The sequence below is a fragment of the Hyla sarda genome, chromosome 2, assembly GCF_029499605.1.
Source record: "Hyla sarda isolate aHylSar1 chromosome 2, aHylSar1.hap1, whole genome shotgun sequence".
Lineage (NCBI taxonomy): Eukaryota > Metazoa > Chordata > Amphibia > Anura > Hylidae > Hyla > Hyla sarda.
The window spans coordinates 338,098,963-338,123,058 of NC_079190.1; the positions used below are offsets into that span (position 1 = coordinate 338,098,963).

The 24,096-nt window shown below is 41.8% G+C and overlaps 1 protein-coding gene across 4 annotated transcripts in view; it reads right to left on the minus strand.

Moving 5' to 3' along the window:
• TMCC2 (transmembrane and coiled-coil domain family 2) overlaps nucleotides 1-24,096 on the minus strand; it is an 85,970-nt gene that overhangs the window by 15,788 nt on the left and 46,086 nt on the right. For 3 of the 4 annotated variants that reach the window (XM_056558072.1, XM_056558071.1, XM_056558074.1), the window contains 2 exons: nucleotides 8,443-8,706; nucleotides 2,002-2,693 (listed from right to left, as the gene is read on the minus strand). In XM_056558072.1, coding sequence (XP_056414047.1) covers nucleotides 2,002-2,693; nucleotides 8,443-8,706 — 956 coding nt within the window. Of the gene's footprint in view, nucleotides 1-2,001; nucleotides 2,694-8,442; nucleotides 8,707-11,797; nucleotides 11,963-24,096 lie in introns of those variants that run through there. The other variant, XM_056558073.1, reaches the window with a different exon arrangement.

Consider the following 24,096-nt stretch of genomic DNA (forward strand, 5'->3'; position numbering starts at 1 on the left):
GAAGGGTAGAGCTACGAGCGTATGTGCCATATGGGGCTACAAGCGAAATGAAACCGTATAAGTAATGAGCGCAGGTACAGAAAACTATGAGATTAAGTACAGTGAACTATGAGCCCATGTACGATAAAGCTACGAGCATGTATTCTGTAACAATGATTGTGTATAAAAGTATGACAGCTATTGGCGTATGTATGATACTAGTCATCTCTACATAACGTGACCATACCGACTGCATAGTAGACTTTTTACAGCATAGAAACATTAAAGTTCAATATGGAAAGTTGAACACATGTAAATAACTGAAAAGCATCCAACATAAAACATTACATCAGCCTCTACTACCGCATCCCAGTAGTAGTGGCTGAAAGCGAGACTCCGGACACTGCATGTTAGTAAACAGATAGAACATGAGCTAGCAATAGAGAGATCTCTGCGATCGGTATACGCTGTCTCCCAGTATTGTCAGTAACCACGGACGCATCACTATGCATGTGGTCACATGACGCATAGCAGCCAATCACGCTAGGGGGTGTGAACTGGCCAGACGAGGTCCGTACTGCAACTAAAAAATATGAGGATGGGCAGAGAACAGATGCAATCGCGGACTGCCTATACAAAGCCCAACCAGCGATCAGGCAATAGAAACCTTGACCGATGGCCCCCTAGTTCTAGCACCCCCCTTTGCATGTCCGCCCGGCTCCCGGATCCTGCAGTGTTGCAGGCAGAGCAGGCGGGAGGCAAGGCCTGACTTTACTTGATAACCGAAGCTTCTCTGGTGACACTGAGAGGGGAAGCGGCTGTTAACTGGCAGCGGAACTGGAACCGGCCACAAGCAGCTACCCGAGCGCCGCAGGATTTTCAGCAGGAAATTCAAAACGTCCAATGTCACGCAAAACGTCATGTACGCCCCGCCTGTATGAGTAGGGGTGTTTATATACCCCCAGCCCTATCCACAACAGGGGGGGGGGGGGGGGCAGAGATACTCCTGCCCCTCACACAAATACATCCATAACAAGGCTTAAAACTTGGCTAGGTTCACAATGTGTTTATAGTTGAAGTATACATCTTATACTTCTGAAAAGGGTAAAATGAAAAAGTGTATGTTGAATAAATACTGAAGATGGATTCTGCTGTATGTCATATAGCAGAATCCATTTTGTCTAAGGTTACGCTTTTTCTTCACTCCTTGGTTAAGCTTGATGGACAGGTGTCTTTTTTCAATCGTGCTAACTATGTAACTTTATGCATGGCTTATGTTATCTAAATAGAATATCCGTCAAATGCCATTGCTGCGTTTACATTAAAAGATAATAATCTTCATTCAAGTCCCATTAATAAGGCAGCTGACATTTCACAAATGTGTCAGTTTTCCTGAGGAAACAGTAATCTCATATTAGCTTTTTAGCTTCCCACTGTTACAACGCTACATATTTCTAATGATTCAGGATTTGTGATTGACTAAAGGCATCAGACTTCCACTGTTACCTACTTTGAATATATAGGAAGGTATACAGAGTTTATGTTCATCAGATTCTGCATAAGCAAAACCCTGTCAGCATCCCATTCTCGGAAGGATGCCGATGGATAGCTATGGCGGGAAGGAATAACTTGTTGAGAAGCCCACCTAATAAGGTTTTGTATTGAGCACCATACACAACACCGGATGTCTGTGGCTCCTTAGTACTAAGGAGGAACCCATTGGCTGCATTTTCTCTGACTCCATAGTTTTTGAATAAGTAAAATCAATATACTGATGTCTCTTTATTGGGAATAATCTATTTGCCAGTTCATAAAGTTAGGTCCAATATGATTTAGCAGCTGAGGCTTATTTTGGAAATTATTTTACCAACTACAGCTAAAGGGAACAGATATTTTGAGGTTACAGTAATTGAGGTTACTTGGCAGTCATGGTAATCCTGAGATTTTACAGTAACTGTCAGGTCACTGTCTAAGTCTATTTGTCTACTGTAAAAGCATTATAGTCAATGCTGAGGCACTAACCTGTAGCGTTCCTCTTGAAGACATTGAGTCATATAGCTGTAATCTCTCTGGAGCTGCGATTTCAAGTCATCCATTGAATCTTCAAGGTGGCTCTGCCCTTCTTTGATTTCACATAACTCCTCCAAAATTGCATCAAAGCCTCCATGGTGACTATGATGATGTCCATCTAGAGTGTTGGATCTAGGGCTTCCAGGTCCTACAGGTCCTGCCCCAGAGTTACTTCCTGGACCCGCTGACCCAGAGGTAGCACTGGAGCACTCATCATCGCTACCATATTTAGGGCTTGGTGCTAAAGTTGCACTTCCACTCAGAGCCCTTGAACCCCCCTGACCCTCCCCATCTTCCTCCATACCATCTTTTAAGTGTGCGATATTGTCAGCACTTCCAAATTTGTTTCGAATCAAACTGGCAAACTCTCTAGGCTTTGACACTACAGCAGTATGGGTAACCTGAGAAAGTCCTGAAAGGCCTCCCTTGACACCTTCTACTACTCCCCCACTAAAGCCACTGATGCCCGCTCGCACATTTGCTCCCACATCTTTTAGCCCTTGCTGCATGTCCCTCAAGACATCCTTTGGCTGTCGTGATATGCCATTTTGTTCAATCTCCTTTAGTTTCTTGTGATAATGCTCCAACTTCTTGTGCAACTGAGCAATAGTCTGTGCAGATTTCTGATTCTTTTTCTCAAAAACCTGTAGTGTAATGACACAAAGTGGTAAATGAAATACATATTTAACACAAATATAAACCTATAATTACACAACACAAATATAAAACATGAATCCATAGTTACAATATAAATAATGGAATATCTAAAGGGATTTTTAGTGAATTATTTTATAGCATATACAATGTATACGGCCACTGATCTCAAGAATGGGCATGGAGTCTAGTGAATATGCTCTAAAAGTAATTTACAGGAAAACCCCTGAAAATGCAGGTCCACCTTTGGTGCGTCTTTGCTAAATATAATCTCTATTTGCTTAATATAATGAATAATGTTTTTTATCATTATGCATTTTTTATACAAGTATACAAACTACAATGATGTGGGTTTAAATATACTTTAACCCCCTAGCAAGGGTTTACGTTTGCGGAAATATATAAAGGGTGGGACATTTATATGGATACACCTTAATAAAATGGGAATGGTTGGTGATATTAACTTCCTGTTTGTGGCACATTAGTATATGTGAGGGGGGAAACTTTTCAAGATGGGTGGTGACCATGGTGGCCATTTTGAAGTCGGCCATTTTGAATCTGACTTTTGTTTTTTCAATAGGAAGAGGGTCATGTGACACATGACACTTATTGGGAATTTCACAAGAAAAACAATGATGTGCTTGGTTTTAATGTAACTTTATTCTTTCATGAGTTATTTACAAGTTTCTGACCACTTATAAAATGTGCTCAATGTGCTGCCCATTGTGTTGGATTGTCAATGCAACCCTCTTCTCCCACTCTTCACACACTGATAGCAACACCGCAGTAGAAATGCTAGCACAGGCTTCCAGTATCCGTAGTTTCAGGTGCTGCACATCTCGTATCTTCACAGCATAGACAATTGCCTTCAGATGACCCCAAAGATAAGTCTAAGGGGGTCAGATCGGGAGACCTTGGGGGCCATTCAACTGGCCCACGACGACCAATCCACTTTCCAGGAAACTGTTCATCTAGGAATGCTCGGACCTGACACCCATAATGTGGTGGTGCACCATCTTGCTGGAAAAACTCAGGGAACGTGCCAGCTTCAGTGCATAAAGAGGGAAACACATCATCATGTAGCAATTTCACATATCCAGTGGCCTTGAGGTTTTCATTGATGAAGAATGGCCCCACTATCTTTGTACCCCATATACCACACCATATCATCAATTTTTGTGTTCCAACAGTCTTGGAGGGATCTATCCAATGTGGGTTAGTGTCAGACCAATAGCGGTGGTTTTGTTTGTTAACTTCACCATTCACATAAAAGTTTGCCTCATCACTGAACAAAATCTTCTGTGTAAACTGAGGGTTCTGTTCCAATTTTTGTTTTGCCCATTCTGCAGCACCTGAAACTACGGATACTGGAAGCCTGTGCTAGAATTTCTCCTGCAGTGTTGTTATCAGTGTGTGAAGAGTGGGAGAAGAGGGTTGCATTGACAATCCAACACAATGGGCAGCACATTGAACACATTTTATAAGTGGTCAGAAACTTGTAAATAACTCATGAAAGAATAAAGTTACGTTAAAACCAAGCACATCACTGTTTTTCTTGTGAAATTCCCAATAAGTTTGATGTGTCACATGACCCTTTTCCTATTGAGATACCTCATATCTGCAGACAGTATCACACATGAAGCTATGTTTAATGGGAAGTTGATTTAAAGCGATCTTGTGCCAAATAGTGCTTATACTATGGCTAGTAGTAGTGGATAGCAAGTATATGCAAATGTTTATGGATTAAAACATTTTTGGGTGCTAGAATAAAGAAAAACAAAGGATTGGCTAGAACCAGAAACTGCAGGTAAAGTGGTTTTCTGCTGCACCTCCATGATCTCATTTCTCAGGGCAAGCAGCTCTATCTGGACTTTTGCCTGCACATTTATAATTTTTCTCAGGTGTCAAAAACTTTAATTCTCTAAATATTGGGTCCAGCGCAGAGGAAATAATGACAGGATCATGGACTTGTTCTGGAAGGATATCACTCCATCTGCTTTGAAGCTGGTTAGTTGCAGTGGATTGGAAGCACCTTGTGGCCAAATATTCAAAAGATACAGACTCACTGGACCCCACAGTAGAAGATGCCTCAAGAACACTCCATTTTTCTGGCTTTAGGTTCTGACAGGGTTGCAATTACTGGCCACATTTGTTCAAGGAGTCTGTCAACCATGTAGTAAGGGCTGTTCCATCTGGTGCTGACATTTTACAGCGGTTTATGTTCCACTGTACCCATCTGCATCTGTTTCTCCTTCAATATGCCTTTCCTTGTTCTAATGTGTTCAACTAGTCCCTACCACTGAAACTAGTCCCGGCCACTGACAACTAGTTCCGGCCACTGACAACTAGTCATGGCCACTGACAACTAGTCCCTGCCACTGACAACTAGTCCCTGCCACTGACAACTAATTCCGGCCACTGGCCACTAGTCGCGGCCACTGACAACTAGTTCCGGCCACTGACAACTAGTCGCGGCCACTGACAACTAGTCGCGGCCACTGACAACTAGTCCCGGCCACTGACAACTAGTCCCGGCCACTGACAGTTGTTTCAATTCTTGGATTCTTCAATGCACCATTATTACCAGCTGCAAAGTGTGGCCAGGTGCAGTGAATACTGGACCATCCATGCTTCTCGTCCAGGATGTTTGCTAGTAACAAATTGCTACGCTTCTCCATACAGTATGTCTGCAGTGAAGACAAGTCTCTGGCTCTTAGTGCTAATGGTGTCCTTCACATTCTGAAAAGCCTCCTCGTACTTCCTGCAGTCCTGCTGCCACTGCATTGACTATATGGACAATGGACTAATGTGGCACTGGCTTCTGCATGGCTAACCTACAGGCACAAGGATTTGTCATGGGATATATAATGCTATTTCTGTCTAACTTACAAATATATGAGTAGGTTTGACAGACAGACAGTGCTTTTTACCTGCACAATGCTTATGCATCACCATAGTGCTTCCAGGCCATGTAAGCTCTGCTTTGGACACTTTGTAGATGTCTACCTTGTTTGAAGTTTGTTTGTTTGTTCTGATACTCATTAACATTTTTAATGATGTTTTAACTTTTTTTTATTTGCCTAATGTACATAGTTATTAAAGTTAAACCCCAAAAAACCTTTTTGTGTAATTTTGCTATTTTATCCGATTAATCGAACGAATAATCAACCAACTAATCGATTTTAAAAATAACCGTTAGCTGCATCCTTAAGATATATACACATATATATATATATATATATATATATATATATATACATACATATATATAAGGAAATAAAATAGGTTACATTTCATTTACTTAAGAATTTTTTTAACAATATGTTTATTTAGTCTTTTTAACCCCTTAAGGACCACGGACGTAAATGTACGTCCTGGTTTGGCGGTACTTCCCCCACCAGGACCTACATTTACATCCTGTGTATGACCGCGAGCATCAGAGCGGTGCTTGAGTCATACACGGCAGGCTCCGGCTGCTATCAACAGCCGGGGAGCAGCCGGTAATGGCCGACATCCGCGATCGCGCGGATGTCCACCATTAACCCCTCAGATGCCGTGATCTGTACAGATCACGGCCTCTCCGGCAATGCGCATAGTAAAATAGATGATCGGATCGCCCGCAGCGCTGCTGCGGCAATCCGATCATCTGTAATGCCGGCCGGAGGTCCCCTCACCTGCCTCCGTTAGTCTCCCGGTGTTTCCTGCTCTGGTCTGAGATCGAGCAGACCAGAGCAGGAGATAGCTGATAATACTGATCAGTGCTATGTCTAATGCATAGCACTGAACAGTATTAGCAATCAAATGATTGCTATAGATAGTCTATGGGGACATAAAAAGTGTAAAAAAAAAAGAAAAAAGTAAAAAAAAAAAATCAAAAAAAAAAAATCCCCTCCCCCAATAAAAATAAAAATTGTCAGTTTTTCCCATTTTACCCCCAAAAAGCGTAACATTGTTTATTAAACATATTTGGTATCGCCGCGTGTGTAAATGTCCGAACTATTAAAACATAATGTTAATGATCCCGTACGGTGAACGGCGTAAACGTAAAAAATAAAAAATAAAGTCCTAAGATGCTGCTTTTTTGTCACATCGTCACATTTGTCACATTTTAAAAAAAATGTATAAAAAAAATCATATAAAAGTTGTATATATGCAAATGTGGTATCGATAAAAAGTTCAGATGACGGCGCAAAAAATTAGCCCTCATACCGTCATATATATGGAAAAATGAAAAAGTTATAGGTGGTCAAAATAGGGCGATTTTAGATTACTGATTGTGTACAAAAAGTTTAAGATTTTTTTTTAAGCGGTACAAAAATATAAAAGTATCTAGCCATGGGTATCATTTTAATCGTATTGACCCACAGAATAAAGAACACATGTAATTTTTACCATAAATTTTGAAACCCTCCAAAATGTGCAAAATTGTGGTTTTCATTTAAATTCCCTCCCTAAAAAATATTTTTTTGGGTTCGCCGTACATTTTATGGTAAAATCTGAGGTTTCATAACCAACTATAATTGGTCACGCAAAAAACAAGCCCTTATATGGGTCTGTAGATGGAAATATGAAAGAGTTACGGATTTTAGAAGGAGGAAAAAAGCGAAAATACAAAAATAAAATTGGCCTGGTCTTAAGGTGAAAATGGTCTTGGTCCTTAACGGGTTAAATGGAAAATGACATCCTGTTCACCCGCACTGAACCCAATACACTGGGTTATAGTGTGGGTGAATAGAATTAACAGCAGAGGTTACTTACCTAATTCTGTCCAGCAGATTAAAAGTTATCCCTCCCAGCAGCAGCATTGCAATAGTGCTGCTGTGCACAATAGAGGCGGGGAGCTGGCTTGCCAAGCTTCCCTGCCTCCTCTATACGCAGCGCTATGCCCGTCCCTGAGATTAATATTTAAATTTCTTCACTGTCATGTCACTAGGAAGATGGACCTGAGAGTGAAAAAATTGGAATATTCCTTAGATGGGAATGTATAGTGGTGCACATAGAGGAGGCAGGCACAAAATATGCTGTGGATCCGTTGTGTGTGACCCTACCCGAAAATCTGCTGGACAGAATTAGGTAAGTAACCCTTGCTTTTAATGCTATTCACCCGCACTATTACCCAGTGAATTAGGTTTAGTGCTGGTGAACAGGATGTCAGTTTTCCTTTAAAACCTTTCACTAGATATATTGGATTTGTAAACTGTTTCGACTCCCACCAGTAACTTCTATATTCAGCCCACACGGTTTATTTACATAGGACGAAGTTTTCCACTATTCTTTGGTAGTGTTCACATATGATACGTCTTTAAAGAAAATGCAGTTTACTAGACAATTTTGCCACTATGTCCACATGTAGTACATCTTCTGCCATTATGTAGACGCATTCTATTATTAATAAACGAAGTGAATGGGGCTGTAATACAACATACAACCTGTCATTTCTGGAAGAAAGGGCAAAGGTTTTTCAAATCCGGGACAACCTCTTTAACATTCAGTATTGTATCTATACAGCATCCGCAGCTGGTGTGAGCTATAACATTACAGAGAAGAGTATGCTGTACTGAACTGTATATACCACAGCAATTCAACCCTTTAGATGCTGCAATTAATAGCATCCACAGCATCTAATAGCATCCGTTTTGTAAGGACTAGGCTAAATCTACTGTGCTGAAGCCTGTAGGTATTTGAAATGATACTATTAGAACCTCAATTTTAGACAGCTAGATTTAGTACAATAAATACCTGTTTGATTCGGTAAGCTTGTTGTCGGTCTGCATTATTTGCCAACTTTAAATACTCCGCAACGTTGTCATCTCGAGCCTCCTGCTCAATCTTAATCTGTTCTGTTATTTTGAGGATTTTTTGATGCAAATGGTCCATTGCAGCTTTGGTGCGCTGTGGATCTGGGGCCCCTTCAGGGACTTCCAGGCTGATGTTCCCCTCTGAACCGCCATGAAGTGTACTTGGGGGGAGACTCAGGCTGCTAAGATCTCCCTTGTCCAGTTGCTGTAAATTCACAAGAAGACAGAAATCTGAATGTAAATGGCATGTTTACAGACAAAAGCAAAGAGTGGAATATTAAAGTCTCAATTGAGCATACAATCATTTCAGGCCATTCTTGTACAAGTTGTCGTCCGAGTACAAATTACTGATAATAAAATGACAATAACTATAATGATAAATAATATATTAGAATATATAATATTGATAGTCCGAGTAGCATTATAAGTCTTTGGTTTCTCCTGGTATCCCTTCACACTCCTCTGACAGCGTCACCCACAGCCCTTTCGTCACTTTTTTCAGACAACAGTAAAGACATCTCTTGCTGTATTCCAAAACGAAGGTACATGTCTTATGCGCATGTCTTATGCATGCTACCGAGTTTGTATATTTACATTCAAATCGATAAGACTATAGGATAACACTAGTACCTGACTGAGTCTTCTTCTCATGTTTCTTTTTATGACAAAATGATACAGAAAAGGAAGAAGCTGTGATGGTGTCAGAGGCTGTGAACAAAAACTGCTGAACCAAGGAGAAAGAATCAGCTGAACTATTACAGTAATGTGGAGTGCAGGAAATGAACTGGGTACATTATTGCATACTTCCCCTTTTTAGGAGTATAAGGAAGAAAGAGGCAGAAAAACCATGGCAGCCTACAGGCAATCTGCTATATCGCACCCCATCCCAATGATGTATTTTATTTGAGAACCTCCTAAGTGGTTCCATCAGGCCTCTTATGCTTTGGAACAGCTGTGATGGTCAGCAAACGCCCAGCGTCCTTTCAAACAGATGACTTTGCCAGGCGAACCCAGATAAAATACTGTTAGGACTCTCCATGGGAGGGAGCCTAGCCTCCCAACCCCAGAAAATTATTAAATAAATAATGAGGCAAGACAAATTAGTGGAGGCAATACAAACCTTTATAAATAAATAAAATAGTTTATAACTATCCAGCTCAAAATTACTGTCCACCCAGAAAGGCTAGGTGACACCCATTTTAATGGGACCGTGACAGAATAGCATAAAATAAGGGAATTGTGGGTGGGGGGGATCTTCTTCTGTGCTTGACACGTAGCTTCTGAAACCGCTTCACAAGAAGCAGGTATATTTATAAACATAGAAACTTCCCGCCAAAGGGATACTGACCAATCACCATCTAACTTTATTCTGGCCAGATATCTGAAGTACCTTAGCAACAGGTGATGTCATCACAATAAGCTTTACTTTATACAGAACCAACCGCTGACTGGGAAAAGGAGGGGGAAGTAAACTCTCACATTAACCCTTAAAGGAGTAGTCTAGTGGTGAACCCAGTGGTGAACAACTTATCCTCTATCCTAAGGATAGGGGATAAGTTTGAGATCGCGGGGGGTCCGACCGCTGGGGCCCCCTGCGATCTCCTGTACAGAGCCCCGACAGCCCGCGGGAAGGGGGCGTGTCGACCTCCGCACGAAGCAGCGGCCGACACGCCCCCTCAACACAACTCTATGGCAGAGCCAAAGCACTGCCTTCGGCTATCTCCGGCTCTGCCATAGAGATGTATTGAGGGGGCGTGCGGAGGTCGACACCCGCTATCTGGCCAGAGAGGGGTTGAACACATTATTGCACATATTACCATCCCATAGATTATCAGTGTGTTCCACCAACAACAATATTGTGCTCTCCCCCTGGCCCTTATAGGACATTTTTATTTGATTTCTTTTATCTTCCCCACTGTTCACCCTGAGCTGTACTTATCCAATTGTAAAAGGTCGACAAAAAATTACTAAAGACTATAAAATGCTATAAAACATATATGCTACGTGGATTGCATTTTATCAGTAATATTTATTAGGGGCTCCGCCTCCCCAGCTCACATAATATACGGTAGAAGCATTTGTCAATTACAGATGGTCTTTTTATACACTAGGACTGTAACACTAACAAATCAGCAAGGCTTCCCAAAGCTCTGAAACAATGACTGGAGTCTATAAGCCAATCATATACATAAAAAAGATGTCATCTTCATTTTCAGAGCTACCTATCAACAGGTACTCAGATGAGATCTACAGTGATGTTCCCATAGATGGTCTTCCCATAGACTTTCGTTGAGGGGGGCGGCGTGACGTCATGAGGGGGCGGGCATGACGTCAAGAGGGGCGGACGGAACAATAAACTTCCGGACGCTGGGGAGTGGAGCTTCCGAAGCAGGGCAGCGAAGTACCCCTTTAAGGTGCTATTTTGCAAATTCCAGGCAGGCTTTCATGTGTCTTTTACTGAGAAGTGCCTTCTTTCTGGCCACTCTGCCATAAAGCCCAGATTGGTGGAGTGCTAAAGGGTTGGTTGACCTTATGAACATTTGAAGCTCAGCCAGAGTGCGCTTCATCTCTCTTGCCATGGCCTTTCTCCCCCAGTTACTTAGTTACTGACTGTTCTAAACTTCTTTCATTTAAGAATTATGGAGCCCACTGCGCTCTTGGGAAGTTTCAGTACAGCAGAATTTTTTTTGTATCTTTTTCCAGATCTGTGCCTCAGCACAATCCTGACTGAGCTCTACGGGCAGTTCTTTCTACCTCATGCTTTGGTTTTGTTATAATATGTATTATCGGCTGTGAGAAATTATATAGACAGGCGTGTCTTTCAAAATCCTGTCCAGTCAGCTGAATTTACCACAGGTGCCTCCAATCAAGGTGCAGAAACGTCTAAGAGATGATGAAGAGAAATGGGAGGAGCCAGAGCTAAATTCAATGCATAGGGTCTGAATACTTCTTTCTAACATTCTGTTTTCATTGCTATTATTTTACAAGCAAAGTACAGCAGGTGAAAAAAATTGGTAAAACAGTAAGTAATTTTGTAAAGTTTGGAAGTTCTACCTTTCATCCTACAGTGTACAGACTTCTAGACCACAGTATACGACTCAGTATAAATACCTGGATAAATATGAATGGTCCATCTAGAACAGGCTCCAGAATTTACCAGCTTAGGAAATGCTTGGTTCACTGACTCCAAGATGTTACAAATAGCCGATATCAAGCTTCACTCACATGCTGTACTATCCTTATCTACTACATGCATATGGTAAGTAACATGGTTTACACCACAGCACAGTACTTACACCCACTGCAATGAGAGGATTTACAAGCTGCATTTTCACAGGTCCAGGCTCAGCTGGGAATATATCCGGCAATAGCAGACCCAATGGATTGGTGCACAGAGCCTGCCCAAGTGTTCCCACAAATGACAAGTCTTCTTCTCCCTCTTTCATGATAACCCAAAGTTAAGGGAGAACCAAATGGAAAAGATGGATACGGGAAAAAAAAGACAGGGTTTGTGTGGATAATGTTAATGATAGCAGAAAATCATGAAATGAATGATATAGTAAGTCAGTTAGACAAGAATGAAAAGATATAGGGGAAGAAACAGAGAAAGTGCATATGCTTTGGTTGTAGGATCCACACTCCAGTACTGTGTCCTCAGCCCTGGCAGGGCAGCTCGGTAAACACAGAATGGATATTTCCCAGCATTCACTGCCAATCAATGGTCATCGCATGAGTGGTTTATGAGCCTTCAGGGGACACTTGGACACAAGGACACAACTGTTCTCTCATACTGATCTAAATCAGGGACATGAGCTACCGGAATTTTCAGGATAAACATAAACCAAGTGGTGCCAACGAGGATATACAATTCACTGCCATATAGCTGCTGGGAATGTACATTTGTGTATGTTGTGTATGGTACACTGTGGCCAAGCATAGAGAAATATCACATGAGAAGACCACTGGGAATTAAAGGGATGCTCCAAGGTCACTTAACTAATGTGCGTGTGAAAAGAGACAATAGCAATGGCATTCTCAGGAGCCCTGCCGGTTGTTCTTTGTGGAACTCTTAAATATTTTTTTATCAAAAGGATAGGGGATAAGGTGTCTGATCGCGGGGGTCCCCCCGCTGGGAACCCCCACGGTCTCGGCTGTGGCACCCCAGACATCCGATGCACGGAGGGAACTTTGCTCCGTGCCGGATAACTGGCTATGCGGGGCTGAGGCTCGTGGCGTCACGGCCATGCCCCGCTCGTGTCGTCACAGCTACGCTTCTCAATGCAAGTCTATGGGAGGGGATGTGACACATCACGCCCCCTCCCATAGACTTACATTGTGGGGGCGTGGCCATAACATCCCAAGCCTCCAGCGCTGCACCTGACGTTCAAAACGAACGCAGGGTGCAGCAGGGAGATCGCGGGGGTTCCCAGCAGAGGGACCCCCGCGATCAGGCATCTTATCCCCTATCCTTTGGATAGGGAATAAGATGTCTAGTGGTGGAGTACCCCTTTAATGGATTCAATGTGAGGCTCCATTTTGCCTAAAAGAAAAAATACTGCTAGGCCAACAAAAAATAAATAAACACATATCTGCTTTACTACAAAAAAAAAAAACACATGCTTGGAACCAGGGAATTATTTCTGTCTGCAAGAGGAAAATAGAATTATACATTGTATTCATAATCTACTGTGACTTGTGGTCCCACGCACGATTTACAACTATTGCACTTCAGCCATGTCACTTGCATGTAATTTTCCCCACAATTTGTATACCACATGTTGCTGTGTAGCTGGGTTCACATGTAGTATTTTGGTCAGTAATGAAAACTTAGGGTAGATTTAACACAAAGAAAACTATAATGAAAATATTTGCATCTTTTTCTGCATTTTGACCAATTCCTGGTTTTGACTACAAATACTTACAAAAATACTGTGTGTGTGAACAAAACCACAGGCCGCACTATTTAGTATCACTGACATGCAGAAAGTGGTCTAAATGTAGTCACTTGCCGAATGGGGCAAAAGCGCCACAGTATATGTCGGCATTCCTGTTTTGATGGGTTTCCCACCAATTATTCAGTTAAAGCAGTGTGAACTCATTCTTACACTTCAGCAGTAAGTACACTTTTTCTATATAAAGTTTGCAAATACCATTTTCTGTTTAATTAATCTTTTTTCTTTTCAACTTCTACCGAACTTTTCTTTCTATTGAAATGGAAATTCTGGGGTGCATGTTGGCTGTCATGTGAATTTACCTAGCTCCATGTAGGAATGTGTTTCTCTTTGTATACAAATACAAGAAGGCACAAGTGATATAACTAACATACACAGATATGAACAGAGTAGGTGTGAAAACAAGAACAGTCTGTGCACACGTGTATGAATGTTAATGGGGCTTGGTTTACAGGATTCCCTGATGTATAGTTTATTTTTTGTTTTTTTTTAAGGATTTATTTACATTTTGCAAGTTAATCAACAAACACCACTAGTAGTGGAACAAAATGGATCAGAGACAACAAGCTCCGAGGGTCCCAGAGACTAGTCTCAGCACACAGACTAGAAGCATAATACACAGGAATTTAGCTGCAACCAAACAGGAGAGTGCATCTAAGACCTAACCGGAGGGAGCCCACACAGACAGACACAGTCATTCACACACAAACACTCGTCCCGGTAACACTCATCCCAGAAGAGCAGAAAGCGAATCAATAGGAGTCTATGAGAGCTAGAAACCACCTCATTAATGACTCCCAGCAGGCAGACTGCGGGCAGAGTAGGAAAGGAAAATCCAGATAGTCAGCTAGAAACCCCATCACCTCCCTCCAGAAGAGAGCAATGACAGGACACTCCCACACAGCATGCAAGAAGGTACCGACTTCACAAGAACAACGGAAACACAAATCAGAAACACCAATACGCTTCAGCTTCGCCGGGGTATAGTACAACCTCAAAACATACCAAGATTGGATCAGCATATCCCTACTACTGACCACTGTGGAATAATACGATCCTTCAACCTCTTTCCACTGATCCTCATACAAATCCGGAATATCAGCCACCCATTTGTGAAATGCTCGTGAGAATGGGTTAGGCCCTAAAGTCTGGAGAAGAGCATAGGCCTGAGTTAGGGGTTTAGAGAGGTCCACTTCAGAAAATACAGGGGTAAATGTCAGGGAGCCAAACTGCGCCTGGACCGCATGCCTAAGCTGAAGATACCTATAAAAGGCATTTCCAGGAATGCTGTAACGTTCCCTCATGTCCGAAAAGGATAGGAAAACCTGCTCCCCGAACAAGTGGATCACAAATTTGACACCATGAGAACCCCAGAACCTGGCCTCCTGTAATCCATGTAGGTGAGGTAAATGTATGACCCCTGGGGATACCACATATAGCAGGTTCCCTGCGTATAGCTGCCTCCAACAGCTCCATCGCCAGCGTAAAAAGGAAGGGAGAACCCAGGAGAAAAGGAGCAGAAACATTCAGGTTAGTGCAAATACGATCCCTAGGGCTATCATACAGCAAACAAACCCAAGCACAAAATCGGGGAACAAACCCAAACGCACCCAGGACCTCCCATAGAAAGGGCCACAACACCGATGTCAAAACTGACCACTACACCGCAGGGATGTGGAAATTTTATAAAAAACTACTTGTCCACGGGACTAATATGGAGCAAAATCTACTTGCCCCTCATGACGATCCACTTGTCCGGACAATTTTTCACTTTTACACTCTCGTTTTTTCCTCCTCGCCCTATAATAGCCATAACTACCTACTATAATGATAACTTAATTTTTCAATAACATATTCTCTGAACTAAAAAAAAAAAAAAAATAAAAAACATTTAATTATATATTTGGGGAATTGAAATTGAAAAAGTAAAAGATAATTTTGCAGATTTGGTGGTTTTTCTTTTCTACGCCATTTACCTTGTGGTTGAGCTAGTATGTTGTTTTGATACTTTAGGCCGCCTGATAACAGCAATACCAGATTTGTATAATTTACGTAATTTTTTGCTAATTTTAAAAAATTCTGAACTTTTTTGAATTTTTTTAATTGCCATTTTTCAACCCCTGTAGCTTTTATTTTTCACATACCAGGCTGTATGAGGGCTAATTTATTGTGCCATAATCTGTTTTTTGTATCGGTACCATTTTGGTATTAATCTGACTTTTCAATCACTTTTAAACTTTTTTTTTTCTAGGATATTATAAAAATAGCAATTCTGTGGTTTCGTTTTTTATTTTTTACATTTACCGTACGGGATACATAATGTTATATTTTAATAGTTCATACAATTACGCATGCAGCGATACTAAAAATGTTTATTTTTATTATGTTTACATGTTTTTATATAGGAAAAGGGGGTGATTTGATCTTTTAACATGGAAGGGGTTAATGTGTGTCTTTCAAACTTTTATTTAAACTTTTTTTTTTTTTTTTATAGTGCCTAGTCCAGCCAGGATCTATCAATGACAGAGCCGGACAGCAGGGAACTGAGCCCTCCGGCTACCTCAATAGTGGATCGCCCCCTGCGATCGCGCTGCGGGGGGGCGATCCACCCCACTAGCCCACCAGGGAGCATTCACATGTCCCTTTAGATGCCGCCGCATGCTGGCTATTAGCAGTCAATAACAACCTATAAGGGGTGACCCCCTTATGGGGACAACCCTCACTAGAACCCTCCCTATAAAATAATTGCTTTATTTGGTATTAGTTAAAATATATGACCCCAAAAGAAAAGTTAAAATCTGCAGTGGTAGGGGAATGTTTATGATCAGGTGTGAAGGAATTCCCACACTAGAGGGTGTTCGGGGCAGCTGCGCATATATTCGATTCCACTCTGTGGACCACTGGTAATTCCAGTGTCCACTAGTGCGCAGCTGTCCCTTACTCCTTTGTTACTAGCGATCCCTTGTACCACGCTAACTAAAACTTGGACCGTAGGCCTCCTCCTCCCTAGTTAGCGTGGTACAGGGGATCGCTAGTAACAAAGGAGTAAGGGACAGCTGAGCACTAGTGGACACTGGAATTACCAGTGGTCCACAGAGTGGAATCGAATATATGCGCAGCTGCCCCGAACACCCTCTAGTGTGTGAATTCCTTCACACCTGATCATAAACATTCCCCTACCACTGCAGATTTTAACTTTTCTTTTGGGGTCATATATTTTAACTAATACCAAATAAAGCAATTATTTTATAGGGAGGGTTCTAGTGAGGGTTGTACCCATAAGGGGGTCACCCCTTATAGGTTGTTATTGCCAATTTTGCCCTGAACACTCTCAGGGACACTTTTTTGAGTATGGGCTATTAGCAGTGGCCCCGGCTACTGAGAACAGCCGGGGGCTGCAGAGTATGGAGCGGGCACGAGTCCGGAGCCCGCTCCATACACCCCTCTGAGCGTCGCAGTCTCCCTGTGCAGACATGCAACCGCTCCTCCCCTCAGCTCTCCGAAGCTAGAGCTGTGTGGAGCGGAGGCAGAGGACACAGATCTGCACGGGGAGAAAAAATGCAGAGCAGGGGAGAAGTACACAGCTTCTCATTTCCCCTGCTCTGCATTCGAAGAACGCAAGTTCCCACAGCTGAGGGCAGCAGAGTTTACGGCCCTTAGCCCGGCTTCGGGCAAGCAGGGCCGGACCTGACGAGCAGTCTGTATGGAGCGGGCTCCCGACTCGTGCCCGCTCCATACAGACTGCTCGTCAGGTCCGGCCCTGCTTGCCCGAAGCCGGGCTAAGGGCCGGAAAAATGCGCCCGCCCGGCGCCTGAAACGGCACGTCCCGAGCGTCGGGCGATAGGAATTCCACATCCCTGCACCAGTAGGAAAGCCCTCCCCCGCCACCGCGATGTTAAGTTGCATCCAAACCGGGGGTCTTCCCATGGGGAGGATCACCTATGGCCTGTTCCACCTCTTCAACTGTAAAGGGGGCGTCCAAAGCCTCCGCCTGAGTGCGGCTAAGCATGGGAAGGGAGAGGTCACGCAAGAAAAACTACATTTCTCCTGGCAAAGAAGGGGCAGCATACAAAGAGGAGTAGAAGTCCCTAAATACAGAGTTAATCAGCTGGGGGTCTGCCACTGCAGAACAGTCACTGCCCATGATGCAGGGGATAGGGGCAGCCGGGCGACTAGCCCTCCTGATGTATAGGTTTAACATACACCTACGATTCCACTTTATTGACATCAAACATAGCCCACAAAGTCCTGAGCGCAGGTCTATGGATCTGTTTAACGCAAGTGCTAGAACCTAAGCCAGTGCTTGTGTGAAACAGTAGCCTGCTGGATCACTGCTTAATGCAGTGTGATCCTAGTCTTAGTAAGACAATATAATGGGCTAGTGCTCAAGATCTACTAGACATACGGCAAAAATATGTAAATTAATATTTTAATAAAGATACAGCATAATTTACATTCACCTACACCAGCAGGGCCCTTTCTGGTAAAGAGACCAAAATCTAAAAATCACTGATTAAAATAACATTCATAAAAAATTATACAATAAGATATAAAACATAATGCCCCAAAAAGAAATAATGATAGAAAGGATAAAAATTCAGGTGGCATAAGGATGGCCAATCCTGTATGCAAACTGCATGCACAAGTCTTTGAGTAATAATAGTTCATTCAATAGTTCAAAATTAAACTGTGGTAGTTATAGGTGTAATCCTTTATAATCCCCTTAATGGCAATATGAACTAAATATTAGTATGTCCATATCCCCTTAAAGCGGTACTACGGTGGAATTTTTTTTTTTTTTTAAATAAACTGGTGCCAGAAAGTTAAACAGATTTGTAAATGACTTCTATTAAAAAATCTTAATCCTTCCAGTACTTATTAGCTGCTGAATACTACAGAGGAAATTCTTTTCTTTTTGGAACACACAGAGCTCTCTGCGGACATCATGACCACAGTGCTCTCTGCTGACACCTCTGTGCATTTTAAGAACTGTCCAGAGTAGGAGAAAATCCCCATAGAAAACATATGCTGCTCTGGACAGTTCCTAAAATGGACAGAGATGTCAGCAGAGAGCACTGTGTTCCAAAAAGAAAATACTTTCCTCTGTAGTATTCAGCAGCTAATAAGTTCTGGAAGAATTAAGATTTTTTAATAGAAGTAATTTACAAATCTGAAACAAAGAAAAGAATGTGTGCAACTTACAACCAAATATCCGAGGTTAATGCGGCTATGAGATCGATCCCCACCGATTATTATTATTTATTTATAATTATAAATAATCAATACAAAGTAAACAACGTCTCAAGGATACTGCCCTACTGGACACAAAGTGAAAAGAATTGGAAACAGTTTGTTTGAGAAAATGTGGAAATATTTATTAAAATACAATTAAAAGAAACCTATAACAATAAAACATATTGATTAGAGCGTTACTGAAAATATATTACAATTCCCTGCCATTGGGCCCTAATGGCAAAAAATGGAAAAATAGGTATGGCACTGCCAATGTTGTGAAAAGTCAGCAATAATGAGTGTTAAAAAATGCTTGTTAAAAAATTCCGATGATCCGGAAGAGACTGGTAATCCGGCAATTCGATGTTAAATGTATTAAAGTCTCTGCGGAGATTAAACTAGACTGCCCATAGTCTTTGCACAAATAAATGATTTTCTCACCGTGTCCAGAGCCGCTGGTCCCATACTGCGACGGGCCGATGTTAACAGATCCTGCGGTTACTGGGAGGTTACCAGCAGTTGTTGTATAGAGTGATCCTCACGAGCCTGCTAGGTACGGAGCTCTGGCATGAGACTCCTCAGTGCGGGGTCCGTGCTGGCAGTGTGTCCGTATTGGCATGTCGGACTCTCGCTGTGGATCTTGTAGCAGGATACTCGTGGTTAAGGCAGACAAGCTGGAAATACGCCCGGTGAGTAAGACAGCTAGTTAGGAGTCCAGGTGCAGTGGGCGGCCTCCTTCTATTCTTCGTGTGTCGGCTTCAATGTAGTTGGCAGTACTTTCTTATATCGCTCTGTTCAGATTGGATTAAAGCCTAGACACGTTTCAGGGTGCTAAGAATGACCCCTTCCTCAGTAGGCAAGTGATAGGTGCAAGAAAGTTAAACAGATTTGTAAATTACTTCTATTAAAAAATCTTTACCCTTCCAGTATTTATTAGCAGCTGTATGCTACAGAGGAAATTCTTTTCTTTTTTAATTTCTTTTTTGTCTTGTCCACAGTGCTCTCTGCTGACACCTGATGCCCCAATCAAGAACTGTCCAGAGCAGGAGAAAATCCCAATAGCAAACCAATGCTGCTCTGGACAGTTCCTGACATGGACAGAGGTGTCAGCAGAGAGCACTGTGGACAAGACAAAAAAGAAATTCAAAAAAAGAAAATAATTTCCTCTGTAGCATACAGCTGCTAATAAATACTGAAAGGATTATGATTTTTAAATAGAAGTAATTTACAAATCTAAAAACAAAAGGAAAAATAGCCAGCACAACAACCTAATACACATGTGCCCGCTGCTGTGGCAAATACAAAATGTATAAAAAAGAAAGTTACAACAGCACTGTAGGTCAAAAAATGGAGGCTCTTAGCGCACTTTTTGATCAAAAAGTGCACTAAGAGCCTCCATTTTTTGACCTAGAGTGCTGTAGCAACTTTCTTTTTTATACATTTAATTTACAAATCTGTTTAACTTTCTGGCACCAGTTCATTTAAAAAAGTTTTCCACTGGAGTACCTCTTTAAGTGGACATAGACAAACTGATATTTAGTGCATACTGCCATTAAGTGGATTATAAAGGATTACACCTATAAATACCACTGTTCCATTTTGAACTATTGAATGAACTTCTATTACTCAAAGACTTTTGCATGCAGTTTGCATACAGGATTGACAATCCATATGCCACCTGTTTCTTTATGGGGCATTATGTTTGATATCTTACTGTATCATTTTTTATGAATGTTATTTTAATCAGCGATTTTTAGATTATGGTCTCTTCACCAGAAAGGGCCCTGCTGGTGTAGGTGATTGTAAATTATAGTGTATCTTTAATAAAATATTAATTTACATATTTTTGCTGTATGTCTAATAGATCTTGAGCGCAGCAGACCGCTGATAAAAATTAGTGACGCAGAGGCAAAATCCCCTGATTGGCCAGCACTGTGCAAGCATCAGAGCTAGCAAGATAGGATGACTCACAGCAGCGTGATCAAAGAGGAACACCCCATCCTGCAAATGAAAGGCATCAACAGGCAGAAAGATTATCATACCAGGCGGGGATAAGATAATTAGGAAGGCAGGGTAAGAGGTGGAGTATACATGTCAAAGGGGAGGAAGAACGAGGGAAAGGGGCGTTCAATAACTCAAAACAGAGGTTGCAAGACATGCAGGGAAATGTAGTTTGCTATGGACCAAAAAAGAGGATGTGCTGGAAACAAGTAAAAGACAAAACGCCATGAGGAAACAGAAGCCCAATGGAAACGGCACAGCACACGCCGGAGCAGAAGGTACACAAACAAACATAAACAGATTAGGAGCCAGAAATAACAGCCCCCAACAGAGTACCACTTTAAGGGTGCCAATGATTTTGTCCAGCCCATTTTTGGAGTTTGGTGTGACATTATGTCCAACTTGCTTTTTTTCCTCCCTTTTATGGTTTAGTTCCAATATGCAAAACATGTGTTACTGCAATCCTTTTCTATGAGAAATACTTCATTTTCTTGAAAAATTTCAGGTGTGCCACCATTTACACCCATGACTGTACATCTTAAATAAATCTTAGTAACTATTAAATGAAGAGAAGCAAACAAGACATGTAAACGTATTCACGTGGCCAGTCCAGAGGTACAGTGAGAATTTCGCAGGGTAATGGAAACAAAGTAACAGGATATATAGACCTGCACTTCATATGTGGCAACACAGACAGCAGTTAACACCATTCTACAAAACCAGTCCATCCAACAGATCTGAAATACCATTTCTACAGTGTTAATAAATGTACACAGAGATAATTCTACTTAAATGTGATTAATCCCATAACTTACTGATGGCGGACAATACAGGATCTGGGCATACATAGCTTGTACTCCACAGCCTGGAAAACTATAAAAACTAAGACATTTGAAAATCATGAAGATAGAAAAGGTAAAAGTGGACACCAACAAATCCATGCTCATGCTCCCAACTTCCCGAATAACTCATTTGCCAAACATCCTAAGAAAGGAAGGATATTGGTTGAATCTCGCTCCACCTTCACATCATCCACATAGGTAGTGCTGGCTGTCGGGGCCGCAGATCAGTTTTACAGAGATCAGCTCAGTATCGGCAATGCTCTCACTATTTTAGCCTCGCCCAGAGAAGGGAAGGCAACAGCTGGTATTACGGTGACAAGTGCTTGTAACACTATTCCATGTCTTACATGCCAATGCCCGAGTGCCTCACATAATCCATTCAACACCCTTCTCACAGTGTTCATGAAAAGGTAGATGATAGACTGAGGCCACCTTTCACCTCAATGCTTCAGATTCTTGAGACTGATCGTTTTTAGTAAATCAGGGATTAATAGGGTTAAGATGACGAAATGAATAACATTTCTTGGATAGCAATTCCCAGACATGTTTATACAAAAAATGCTATGTTTAGTTTAAAATAAATAAATAAAAGATACCGGAGATTTCTGATGACAACAATGACTTTTCAGATTTCTGACACGTGCAGTGTTGTCATAAGGACATTACCTGGATTCATATAACCAATGACATTAGAGTTCATACATACAGACTTTACTGTAACTATTCACACTAAGTAGAAAGCAGATATTGATGTATTTAGTTATTCGAGTCAAGGTCCCCAAGACAACACTCACAATGCTCTGGCATTGTATGTAGTTTCAAGTTACAACTGCCCAGGAAATGCTATTGTAATTTAAAAATATTGTAACCTCGGGCCACTGTAACTTGAGGGACCACTGTATTGTGCTTTGTGTCTTTTTTATCAGCAGCTTACAGAGTTCCTTCCATGCCTATGAAAAGTTCTCTAAATAAATATCGCTTACTTCAGTCTTGGCAGCCAAGACACCAAGTGATGTGGCATTGCTGATTCAGTGGCACAGACTAGCATCATATTGCTTCCCATTCCCACATAAATGACGAATATAATAACATGTAGCCATGTAATCTTTGTAGAAGTAGAGAACCTTGCCAGAAAAAGATAAATTAGCATAACAAAGGGTAGAAATATAATAAAGATCAGGGCCACAACCATGGATAGCGGGTAACCTTTTATGAGAGCTATATCACCATCTTGTTTTACCTATTGACAATGAATGTTCTTATTTAAAGGGGTTTCCCAGGCAAAATTGATTGATGCCTATACTTAGGATAGGCCATCAATAGCAGATCAGCTGTTCAGGTGAGCAGCAGGGCCCAGATGTAAACCCAGAGTACAGAGCTGGGAGCCTTGGCGTTGTACATCGTGTAATGGCCACGATTGGGTTCTACAGCTCATGGCAGCTGAACAGCAGTAAGGCAAAGTGCATATCAGCATTCAGCTCCATTCAGCAGGACCTGTACAGAGAAAAAAAAAAACTGCAAGCAGTCATTTTTTCTTAGCTCAGAGCCTGAAAAACAATGGACACAAAATGGAAAACTAGGCAGACTCCATAAAAGTTAATGGGATCCATTGGTGTCTGCAACCATTAACCAGCTATGTCAGTTGTGTCTGCCATAGAGCTTCTGAACGCAGATGTCTACATAGCCTAACACAGCACGGCCACTACAAAGTGTATGAAGCCAAGGCTTCTGACTATGTATACTGTGTTTACATCTGGGCACTGTGGCTAACCTAAGCCCCCTCCCATAGACTTGCATAGCGGGGGTGGGGCGTGACGTCACACGGGGGCGGAGCCGTGAATGCCAGATTGCGAGGGTCCCTAGTGGCAGGACCCCCGCAGTCAGACATCTTATCCCCTATCCAAAGGGCCAGAGTACCCTTTTAAATCTCATGATTGGATCCCTTTAAATAGTTTTCCACTTTAGAAAATTCCTACTTGATAGAAGGGTCCCTTGAAAAAAAGCAAATAATGTGTACCCTCGCTGTGACCCGAAGGGATAAGGTATAATTTGTGGGGAAACCTGGCAGTCAGTGTTCCTTTTTTTTGCATGATCGGACACTAAGCATTACACAGTGTCCATTCATACTAACAGACTATGCAAGGCTCTGGTCTTCCATTACAGTCCACTCTGACAAAGTGGTCAGAATCCTGAACAGAGCATTCTCCCTCCCCCAGTTTACTCAGGATTACCTCTTAGGATAGATGGAAATATAAACTGGACAATCCCTTTAAAATCGATAAGCTGTATGCCAGCAGAGGATACACTTTATTTCAAGTTATCAAGATGACTGATAAACTTATACAAAGTCCTGTTTAGTTTCTTGTCATTATACAAGTTAAATAATAATAATAATAAGATACGGTCTGGCCATGCCCATTAACATTTCCAACTGCCAAGGAAGTACAGAAGGAAGTACACTGCTCTGGGAACACATATGGAGAGTACTGGCTGCCAATGTCTTGTAGCCCACTCTTTCTTGCATCAGGAAGAGCTCTTTAGCAGGCACACCATACTTCATTGCCTTTC